We start from the raw sequence: 10,757 nt of genomic DNA, 5'->3' as shown, positions 1-10,757 counted from the left end.
GAAAATTGACATCCGTAGGATACTGGGTCACCCTACCCATAAACTTGATATCTCTCATTTATTTAATTCTCTTGACTATACTTCAATAAATTTTATAATTTTCTCCATAAAGATCTGATATATCTTTCATAGGTTCCTTATATTTTTAATACTGTTGTAACTTATTTTAAAATACATTTCTACTTTTGTTGATGTATTGAGATGAAGTAGATATTTGGATATCGATCTTATATCCAGCCACTTTGCTACACTCTTTTATTAAGCTTAATAAATTGTATATAGATTTGGGGTTTTTTTCCCGTGAGCATAAATACTGCAAATACTAATAGTTTTATTTCTTTCATCCCAATCCATATACATTTTATTTTTCTTGTCTTTTTCATACTTTGGTGAATATGATCTCTAGCACAGTACTGATTAGAAGTGGAGATAGCAAGCATCCATGTCTTCTTCCTCAATTTAAAGGGAGTACTTTTAATATTTTACCACTGAATACAGTAGTTGCTGTGAGGGTTTTGGTAGATGTCCTTTATCAGGTTTAGGAAGTTTCCTTCTATTCCAATTTTGCTAAGAGTTTTTTGTTTTGTTTTGTTTTTTAATCATGAATAGCTATTAAAGCCCACTGAGTCCTTTTTCTGCACCTATTGAGATTATTATTTTCTCCTACTTTATTCTGTTAGGTGAGTTACATTAATTTTTTATTATTAAGCCATGCTTGCATTCCTGGAATAATCCCAGCTTGGTTAGGATGCTCTTTTGATATGCTGCTCAACAGTGAATTTTTTATAGATATAAACCAATTTCAAAATAAGGAGGAAAAGAAGCTAAGTCTTTGGCACTAAAATCTTTCCCAAGCACCTTAGTAGGGTTGCTTACCTTGCTATAGGGTGTGAGAAGAATTCCTAGCTATGATGTAGGTAATAGCTTAATAAAGTAAAAAGAACACTGTAAAAGCTAAGTCTTTGGCACTAAAATCTTTCCCAAGCACCTTAGTAGGGTTGCTTACCTTGCTACAGGGTGTGAGAAGAATTCCTAGCTATGATGTAGGTAATAGCTTAATAAAGTAAAAAGAACACTGTAGAGCTGAATTCTATCTCATTTTTCCCTCTGTTCACCTGAGAAAACTGATGCAATTCAGTTGACTCATGAGGGCTTTATATTCCTCAGTGAATTTTTCTGACACTCAGAGACATATGTTTCCTGCTAGTAGCCATATGGCTTCTTCACTTGCTTTGCTATTAATCCACCATCCAACAAACATTTACTTACTATGTATTAAGGACAAATCAAAATCTGTTTGACATAGAACATGGAACTTCTAAGGAAGGACAGAAGAAGTAATTGTCACAGAACAATTATAAAACAAAATGATAAATCTTAGTATCTGCAAACCATACTGGTCATGATGTATTGGGTGGGGGTAAGGGGTCAGGGAATCCTTTAGGTGGGGAAATAGAAAGGAAGAAGATGCAGATGATATATGATACTTGAGCTGAGTCTTCTGAATGATGGATGTTTACTGATCTTCAGGAACTGTATTTGTTAGATAAGGAATTTGATTAGTTGTTCTCCAGCAGCCATTCTAGCTTTGAAATTTTGTCTCTTTGACTCCAGGGCTATGTCACTCTTTTCAGGACTTCACAGATAATTTAAGCTTTATTAAACATTTGTGCTCCTACGTCTGGCCCATGGTCCTTCAAATCTTTTGTTCTATAGGCTTAGGATTTTGAATGGTGAAACAGAATTTACTTGGTTCTGTTTTAGTAAGTAATATCAAAATATTTTATTAATACAATAATGATATTGACATAGGAATCATAATATAGAATTAACCTATTAACTTTGTTGTGTTTTTATGGGATTGCTCAATTTATCATAACCATAGATACATTTTTTTAATTCCAGGCTTTATGTAATTTCTAAGCACATTTCATTTGTATGTCTTATTTCAGTGCTGGACCCAAAGGAGACAACATTTATGAATGGAGGTCAACTATATTGGGACCCCCAGGATCTGTCTATGAAGGAGGGGTGTTCTTTCTTGACATTACCTTTTCACCAGACTATCCGTTTAAACCCCCAAAGGTCAGTATGAAATATTCATCCATTTTTAGTAATATGTATTCTTATATGTGTATATACATATACATATTTTTGAATATATCTCTCTCTAGGAATGCATGTCTATTCTGTTAGCATAGACAACTTCCCAGGACTGATAGTATGTAAAAGGAGACAGAACATAAAAAATTATAATTTATTTTCCCCAACCCAACTTTTTACTCATATTTCACTGCTTTTCTCATCCTTTCTCATTGTCTCTTTTCTGTGCTTATATGTTTTAATGTAACATAAAAATCCATCTTTCATGGGTGGAAGTGGGGGAGTGAGGTTGAGCCAGGGCCAGCCCTAAAGCCCAGAGAACCAGACATAGTGTAGAGCCAGAGCCGACCCCAACCCCAGGAGTTGGGCTAAAAGGCAAAGGAAGCCTCATCAAGGCAAGGTTTATAGCACAGCTTTGGAGCTTTGAGTTTTGGTGCCTCCAAGGTTCAGATGCTCACATGAAGTACACATTCACTAAAATGGAAAGTGTGAGCCACAGAGACTTAAAAATTGAGCCAAGAAAATTCAATAAAGAAGTATTTATAATAGTCCATTTCATTAATGAAACTGATTAATTGAAAAGTCATTTATGTCCACATCTAAAGAAAGTGCAAGAGTGCAGTATAATCAGAACATGGAAGAACTCTCACTTTTTTAAACCAAAATTATATCCTCTGTCTTCACTTTGCCTTTTAGTGCTTATCAGTCATTTGACTATTTTAAGTATCATCTCCATAAGCATTTGTTCTCCACCGTGGCAAAGGAAAAGACCCTGAGGACACTCTCTATGTATTGGCCACCAGAAAAGAATTCTCATCTGGCTCTGACTTAACTTCTCAATGCAGAGGGAAATAAAACTTCTTTGAGTTACAGGTTGGAGTAAACAATTTTAAAAACAAGTATAAAACTAGACCTTCACCATGACTTTCTGTAATTCCTCTCTTTTCTTTTTTTCCCTCCTTCCTTCCTTCCTTGCCATTGATGCTTGGATAGTGTTTTGATATAAAAACAAAAAGTGATAGCTATAATTGTCCTCCTTTTACCAATGACAAAACCAAGGCACAAAGTTACTTGCCCAGCATTATACAACAAGCAAATCTTAGTGTCAGGATTTGAACCTGGGAAGTCTGGCCCCAAAGTCCATGCTCCCCAGTACATTACGAAACACATTTTATCCAAGCTGACAGGCCTAGTGGCACTGGTGACCGCCCAGAGCTTGCATTTGGTAGATTTTCAATGAGCCATAGTGAATCTAATACTTATTTTCTGCCTTTAGTGGATGGGAACCCATTTTATCCAAGCTGACAGGCCTAGTGGCACTGGTGACCGCCCAGAGCTTGCATTTGGTAGGTTTTCAATGAGCCATAGTGAATCTAATACTTATTTTCTGCCTTTAGTGGATGGGAACTGTATACCTTTCCATTCTACTTTTGACTATCTTATAAATCACCTGGAGTACCTTTTGCACTACCAGAGATGTGAGCACCTTTCTTTAATAGCTTCTGCAGTAAAAGATGTACAGAGTGAGGAAAAGAGAGGAAGACTCAGACCAGGCAGTTGTGCTGGTTGTAAATCTGGTGTGGTCTGTTCTATGAAATAGAAGTCTGAGAAAATGTGTGGACTTATTCAAGTTCTGCATGACAGAAATTTGTAGATTAAACAAAGCTGTAGGGGAGAACTAATAAGTTGGATAAAAGAACTCAATTTCTGAAAAGGTGTTGATGGACTGGAAGGATAGGTCAAAACTAACAAGGTGGAATTTAACATGACTGAAATGTAGTATTTCATTGAGAATCAGAAAAAATCATGATACAAGATAGGAAACGAGAGACCTGCTTTATTTTCATATATAGTATTTGGGGGCTCTTGGCTGACTAAAAATTCAGTGGGAACTTGAGGTTCTTGCATCCTTAAGGAGGCATTTTTAGGAGTACAATATCCGAAACTGAGCCAATCACATGGTATCTAGAATGCCTCATTTGTTTCTGAGCTACTCATTTCAAGAACAAATGGGAATAAGCTGGGTGGACAGTCATTAGCATTCTTGAGTTTCTTGACTGAGTCAAGTGCTGTACTGGGCATCAGCTGTGTCAACTCATTTCTTCTCCAGAACACTCTAGTAAGGCTGGGATTTTCCCCATTGACAGAAAAGGAAACTTAGATGAGACTTAAGATGTTTTCCAAGAAAATACAACCAAGAATCTACTGAACTCTGATTCAAGGGGCTATGTACTTTTCACCGGATTATACACAGTCGTCCTGGAGAGGTTTGCTGGTAAAAATAGGTCATGGGAGGAATGTGATATCTACCCTCATATATTTCAGGGACTGTGATGTGGGTTGGGATAAAACTTTATCCTGGATGGCTGGATGGGACAAAAATAGTAACAGGAGGGTCTCAGTTACAGGGAGTAGATTTTAATTCTTTAAGAGGAAAATCTGACCCACAGTTGGACAGTCTGCTGTTGAAATAGCACTACTTGTAAGATACCGTACTTCCCTTTACTGGGAGTGTTCAAGTAAAAGCTGAATTACTACATGTCAAAAATATTACCAGAAAATATTGAATCCCTCCACTGAATGAATTGGACTAGACAACCTCTAAGGCAAAAGAAAAATCAAACTTTGGTAACTGTGATCACAATTTAAATGCACATTTAATAGAAACCTGTGGGAAGTTGATAAAAGTAAGTTATCACCTTCTAATTTATCAGTTTTAGAAATCAGATTTTGTAGACATATATTACTCTAGGGAGAAAAAGTTTGTGAGTGTATTAAAAGCTGTTAACTTAAACAAATACTTTTATTATTAATAGTTTTTAAGTGCCACATTCATGCCTTTCTAGTCTCTTCTCACTCCAAATAGCCCACATTCAGGGCTGTCTTATTTGGTTTTTTTCGTTTGTTTGTTTTTTTCTCTGCTCCTTTACTCATTTTTCTACATTAGCCATGCATTTTGACTCATGTAACATTTCCCAGTACTCTGAAGAATTACCCAGGGAAGCAGCAGGTGTCAAGGGAAATTTTTTGTTGAGAGCGGAGGCTCACAAATAAATATAATAGACTATCTACTGGTTGTCTATGTAGACATTTAATACTACATAAAATTACTCTATAACGTGAGTGGAGTCATGAGATTATTTTTTCCACATTCTCAAACTTGGAACCCTTAGTGAGGACTTTAAACACTAGGGAGCTCAAATACAGCTTAAAAGTCAGTGGAGCAATTTGGAATGCCTATTCTTGCTATAGGATCTTTTTTTTTTTTTTTTTGGCTCTGTTGCTTCTCTCTATCGTATTTTTATTTTATTTATTTATTTTTATTTTATTTATTGAATCAAAATTGACTATACTATTTTAGGGGTTCAACACTGAGATATGTTGATCAAATCAATATTACTAGCATATATATTGTTACAAATCATAATTATTCTTTATGACCCTTGTCCAATCTCTCCCCATCCCCCACTAATTACCGTAGATTTTTTCTCTCCTTCTGAAAGAATAATGGTTACTCTGTTAATTTGTTGCCTAGATGATCGGTCCAATGCTGAGAGGTGTGATCAGTTCCCCCAGTATTATCATAGGGCAGATGATGCTTCTGCCACTCTGAAATGGGCTTTGTGGAGAGAGACATCCTCTTTTTTTTCTTCGTCTCTGCTGGTGATTCTCCTTGTGTCAGTACACTCCAGTGGTGGTGGACTTTCTGCGTGGTGGTTGTGGTGTCTAGTCGCTTTTGCGGCAGCCATGATTACTGTGGTGGCTATGGTGGGCCATGCACATGGAGGTGAAGTTTTTGGCATGCTCCTTGGTGCTGGCAGTATACCTGGTTGTGGGGTGTGCCTGGTTCTCTTCTCCATGCCTCTGGTCCCCGAGTGGGCCCCAAGGCGCTGGTGCAGTGTGCCTAGTTGTGGGAGGGGGGTCCAGTCTCCTTCTCCATGCCCCAGGTCACCAGAGGGCCCCAAGGTGCTGGCATAGTGTGCCTGATTGTGGGAGGGCAGTCTGGTCCCATTCTCCATGACTTGGGTCCCTGGGTGGACCCTAAGGTGCTGCCATGGTGTGCCTCGTTGTGGGAGAGTTGTCCGATCCCCTTCTCTACGCCCCGGGTCACCGGGTGGGCCCCGAGGTGCTGGCATGGTGTGCTGGTTGTGGGAGGAAGGTCCAGCACCTGGCTCCATGCCTTGGGTCACTGGGCGGGGCCCAAGGTGCTGGCACAGTGTGCCTGGATGTGGGAATAAGGTCCGGTCACCGGCTCCAAGCCTCTGTTTGCCAGGCAGGCCCCAAGGTGCTACTGGTGTGCCTAGGCCGGAACTGATTTTTTGTCCTTTGCTTCTAAAATGGGGGAACTTCCTGTGGGAACCAGTACTTGAGCTGTGTGGTTGAGCTAAATTGCTGCTTTGCTGTTGTTTCCCTAGGGAAGGCTTTTTGTGCAGCTCAGGGTTTAATGGTTGACCATATATGTACTTCCTGCTCTCCAGAGACTAGGTGGATCTCTGTTGTGTAGAAACTCTGATCTGGGCCTGAGTTTTTTCATCGAACTGCACCCCGTACAATTCTGCATTCCCGACCAGTCTCCTCTGAGTGGTCTTGTGTTGATTGGGGGTCAGATCGGTTGTCCTTGCTGTGTCCCCGTGTTCTCCCAGTGGGCCCATCTCCCCCATGCTCCAAACACTTCCCATGGGACAGGTCCTGTGCTGGTCCCTTGCTATGACTCACTGGCTTCTGAATGGCTCCCTTTTTCAGTTGTTCTGGCTCCTTGCTCCTGTGTGGGTCCACAGGAACACCATTAGTGGTCTTGCTGTCCTGGGGACCACCAAGGTCCTCTTCTCTCCTGCTGCCTCCAAGCAACTTCATCTGAAGGGCATAGCTGTGGCTTCTGCCGGCTCCTGCTCCATGCACTCATCAGCTCCGGCCTTAAAGCAGCCGTGGCATGAAACGCTCAGAGCAGTTTTTTCTTTCTCTCGCCGTGGTTTCTTCGCCTTCATGAACTCCATAGGTCGCTCCTCCTCTTCCTCTGAGCTCCAGTGGCCCCAGCTTGGCTGATGTTATATTTTTATAGTTGTAAATTGGTTGATTTGTGGGAGACTGACACTGGGAACCGTCTATTCCACTATCTTGACCGGAACTCATGCTACAGGATCATTTTGTAAGTAGGGCTTAATAAGTTCAGATGCGCCACACTCCAGTACCTATTTTTCAAAGTAGAGATGAACTGTTCTAATAATTTGTTCCAGAATTCACCTAAATTCTTATAAGGCCAGCAAAACAATTTTTACTTAAGTATATAATGTTCATTAAATTTATTATTCTAGTTTTAAATAGGTTGAATACGTGCCGGCCCCGTGGCTCACTTGGGAGAGTGCAGCACTGGGAGCACCAAGGCCGTGGGTTCAGATCCTATATAGGGATGGCTGGTGCACTCACTGGCTGAGTGTGGTGCAGACCACACCAAGCCGAGGGTTGCAATCCCCTTACCGGTCAGAAAAAAAAAAAATAGGTTGAATACGTGCCGGCCCCGCGGCTCACTTGGGAGAGTGCAGCACTGGGAGCACCAAGGCCGTGGGTTCAGATCCTATATAGGGATGGCTGGTGCACTCACTGGCTGAGTGTGGTGCAGACCACACCAAGCCGAGGGTTGCAATCCCCTTACCGGTCAGAAAAAAAAAAAATAGGTTGAATACTAGTTGTATTTCTCAAATGCTATATTTCAGTACAATTTTTAGTTCATTAAATTTCTTGTATAATAATTATGTTTATGCCTCTTTTACTAAATATACAGCTTAATTTTACTGTTTCAGAGTTTTTAAAATATTTTACATTACATCTTTGCTTGTATGACATTGTTAGTTGCATTTGATGCCAAGTCTTCAGTTGAGTACTTAACCATCAATGCTAGTGTTATTTCTCTAGGAAATTATCTGTTGAATGGAACTACCTAGGAATAGTACGTTATTGCCAGAAAGGAAAGCATAATATACTGCTGCTATGCATCAAAGGGTTTTTTTTACCATATTTATTTTTCAGTGTGGATATAATATTTAACATTATTATTGACATATCTATTTATTTGTAAAGTAGAAGTTGCTTTATATTTTGTTGAAGATTACATTTTCTTATTCATATTATAGGTAATTACTCCTCTGCTCAAAATCTGCACTTTGTTATTTTAAAGTTTAATGTTTAAGTATTTTAATGTTTTTAATTTTGCAGTCCAAATATTTGTTATAGAGTAAAAAGCAATTGAAGATAAGTAAAAGGGAGAATTTTTAGCTAGAGTCCTATCCCAAAAACTAACTATTCGTGCTATTTTTGGTATATCTCTTTTGAGATTTTTGGTCTCTACATATATGAGGGGTCTTCAAAAAGTTCATGGAAAAATTCATATTGTCTTATAATCCAGCTTTTCCATGAACTTTTTAAAGTACCCTCATATATGAACACACACACACATCCCTTTTACCAAAATTGGGCCATATTTATACACATATTGGGCTTCAGAATTACTTTTTTAGCTAACGTTATATTTTCACTCCACAATATATATATTTCTAATAAATATAATTGTTTTGCATTCTAGAGGCTACATTGTATTCCATTGTATAAATATACCAAAATTTAATCAATTTCCTATAGTTGGACATTTAGGTTCTTGTCAGCCTTTCTGTTATAGGGCTGGCTGTTTAGCTCAGTGAGAGCATGGTGCTGATAACACCAACGTGCAGGATTTCGATCCCTTTACTGGACCACACACAAGCACACAAAGTTTCTGTTATAATCAGTGATGTGATGAACATCTTGTAATTACATATTTTGTATACTTGTATGATTATTTCCTGAGGCTAAATTTGTTGACATGGAATTTCTGGATAAACAGTTTGCACATATTTGTAGCATTTTTTAAATAAAAGTTGACAAATTGCCCTCCAGAAAAACTGTATTAATTTACATCACAGTTATCAACATATGATAGTATAGTACTTCCCCATACTCTTCTTGGTTTTGAAGATCCCGAGTCTTTTTTCTTTTTTTCTGCCAGTCTAATAGATGAAAAATGATAGCTCATGGTTGCTTTAATTTATATTTATTTGACTACAAGTGAGATGTGTAGTTCTTACGTACACTGTTGTCCAATTATTGCTCCTTTTATGAATAGTATGAAAGTATTTTTTCTTAAAAGTCCCACACCAAATAAAATTAACAAAGATACTTGAAAATTTTAGAAACAAAATAATGGAATATGTTATATTACTACATATGTTTTTTTCTACCAAAAACACTTTGATAATACGTGACACTTGGTGTCATGTTTTGTTGTCTCAGATTCTAATGACATACTTTCTAACTAAGGGGCCATTTTAGGTAACTGGTCAGATATTTGTTTTTACGCTAGAAATGCATAGAGAAGTAGCCCATATTTGTTTGGCTTTTTTGGTCTCTCTGCGGATTTAGCTATTTTATAGAAAATAAGTGAGCATTCCAAACAAATTTAAAGTTAGATAGGTAGGTGAGTCAAACGTGTTTGCTATTTATTTTTAGTATCTCAGGTAGCCTATGCACAAGGCAGACCTGCTAGGCCAGTGTTCCTATCTATTACTAGAAAACTTTGTTTTCTTTGGTTATGGCAAGACAGTATGTGCTGGTGGACATTCTCCAAAAAGGGAATGATAAAATTTGTGCCTAAGGTGTTTAAAAAACAAAACAAAAAAATTACAAAAAATCTAATTTTTCTGTATAAAAAATTACATAGAAGTATCTGAGAGAAATCAAGAATAATAAAAAGTTTTTAAATGCAGTTCTTTCATTGTAAATTTTATCAAATACATTCTTAAATAAATCTTAGATACCAGTTCAGAGCGTATCATATGTTTTATGGATTTATTTGTTGGGTTTTTTGTTTTTTTTGTTTTTATCCTAACTATGGGTTGCTTAGTAATGAAATGTCAGCTTAACTGCTTTCAATAGGGAAGGCTTAACTGCTTTTGGACAGTGAAATTGATAGTTTAGGTCCTCAGATGTTCAAAATCTTTATTTTCCTCATTAAATTTTTACCTTAAGGTCAAGGCCGTTCGTAGATAAAGTAGCTACTTAGTTATAGTAAGAAACAATGATATATCCAGCATTTGAAAGCCAGAGAGAGAGCTATAAAGTTTAACAATGAGTTTCACAACTTCATCCTAAATAGATTATTGTGTACTTGTTTTTATTGTTGTTAATGCTGCTGCTCAGAGAAGAAGTTGAATGTGTCTCCCAGGATTTTCAGAAAGAGCAGTGATTTACAAGTTCATTTATAAGACTGCCTACCAAATATCAGTCCCTTTATGGCAAGTGGTCAAATTTCCTTGATTTTTTTTTTCCCCCTTAGAGCTAGATCTCTTGATAAGATAGCGGCCAGCCTCTTAGAGACTTGCTTAAGCAGGTCCAAGGAAAATGATGCAGGGAGAAAGGATTGTTCTCAATTCCCAGCTGGCCAAGTTCAGGTCAGTATGTAACCATGGCTTGTCACTGAACTGGAGAAAAGATATGACCAACTGGCCTTTTGCAGGTATTGCACGTCTTGCCCTGTAGAAAATAAGGAGAAACAATAAAATAAAGTCAGACAGACAATAAAGATTCTAAATAAAATGGATCTAGGATCAGACAGCTACACTGATTCC

At 37.9% G+C, this 10,757-nt stretch overlaps 1 protein-coding gene across 1 annotated transcript in view; it reads left to right on the top strand.

The window, feature by feature from the left end:
• Nucleotides 1-1,952: 1,952 nt before the first annotated feature.
• LOC103597329 (ubiquitin-conjugating enzyme E2 E2) overlaps nt 1,953-10,757 on the top strand; it is a gene marked incomplete at its 5' end in the record, with an annotated part of 80,977 nt that continues 72,172 nt past the window's right edge. The window contains one exon of the mRNA XM_008581153.1: nt 1,953-2,085. Within this exon, the coding sequence (XP_008579375.1) occupies nt 1,953-2,085 (133 nt within the window). The remainder of the gene's footprint in view (nt 2,086-10,757) is intronic.

Source organism: Galeopterus variegatus, unplaced genomic scaffold (assembly GCF_000696425.1).
Source record: "Galeopterus variegatus unplaced genomic scaffold, G_variegatus-3.0.2 Scaffold2282, whole genome shotgun sequence".
In the NCBI taxonomy this organism is placed as follows: domain Eukaryota; kingdom Metazoa; phylum Chordata; class Mammalia; order Dermoptera; family Cynocephalidae; genus Galeopterus; species Galeopterus variegatus.
The sequence above is the reverse complement of the archived record's forward strand: the minus strand, read 5'-3'. Positions and strand labels throughout refer to the sequence as shown.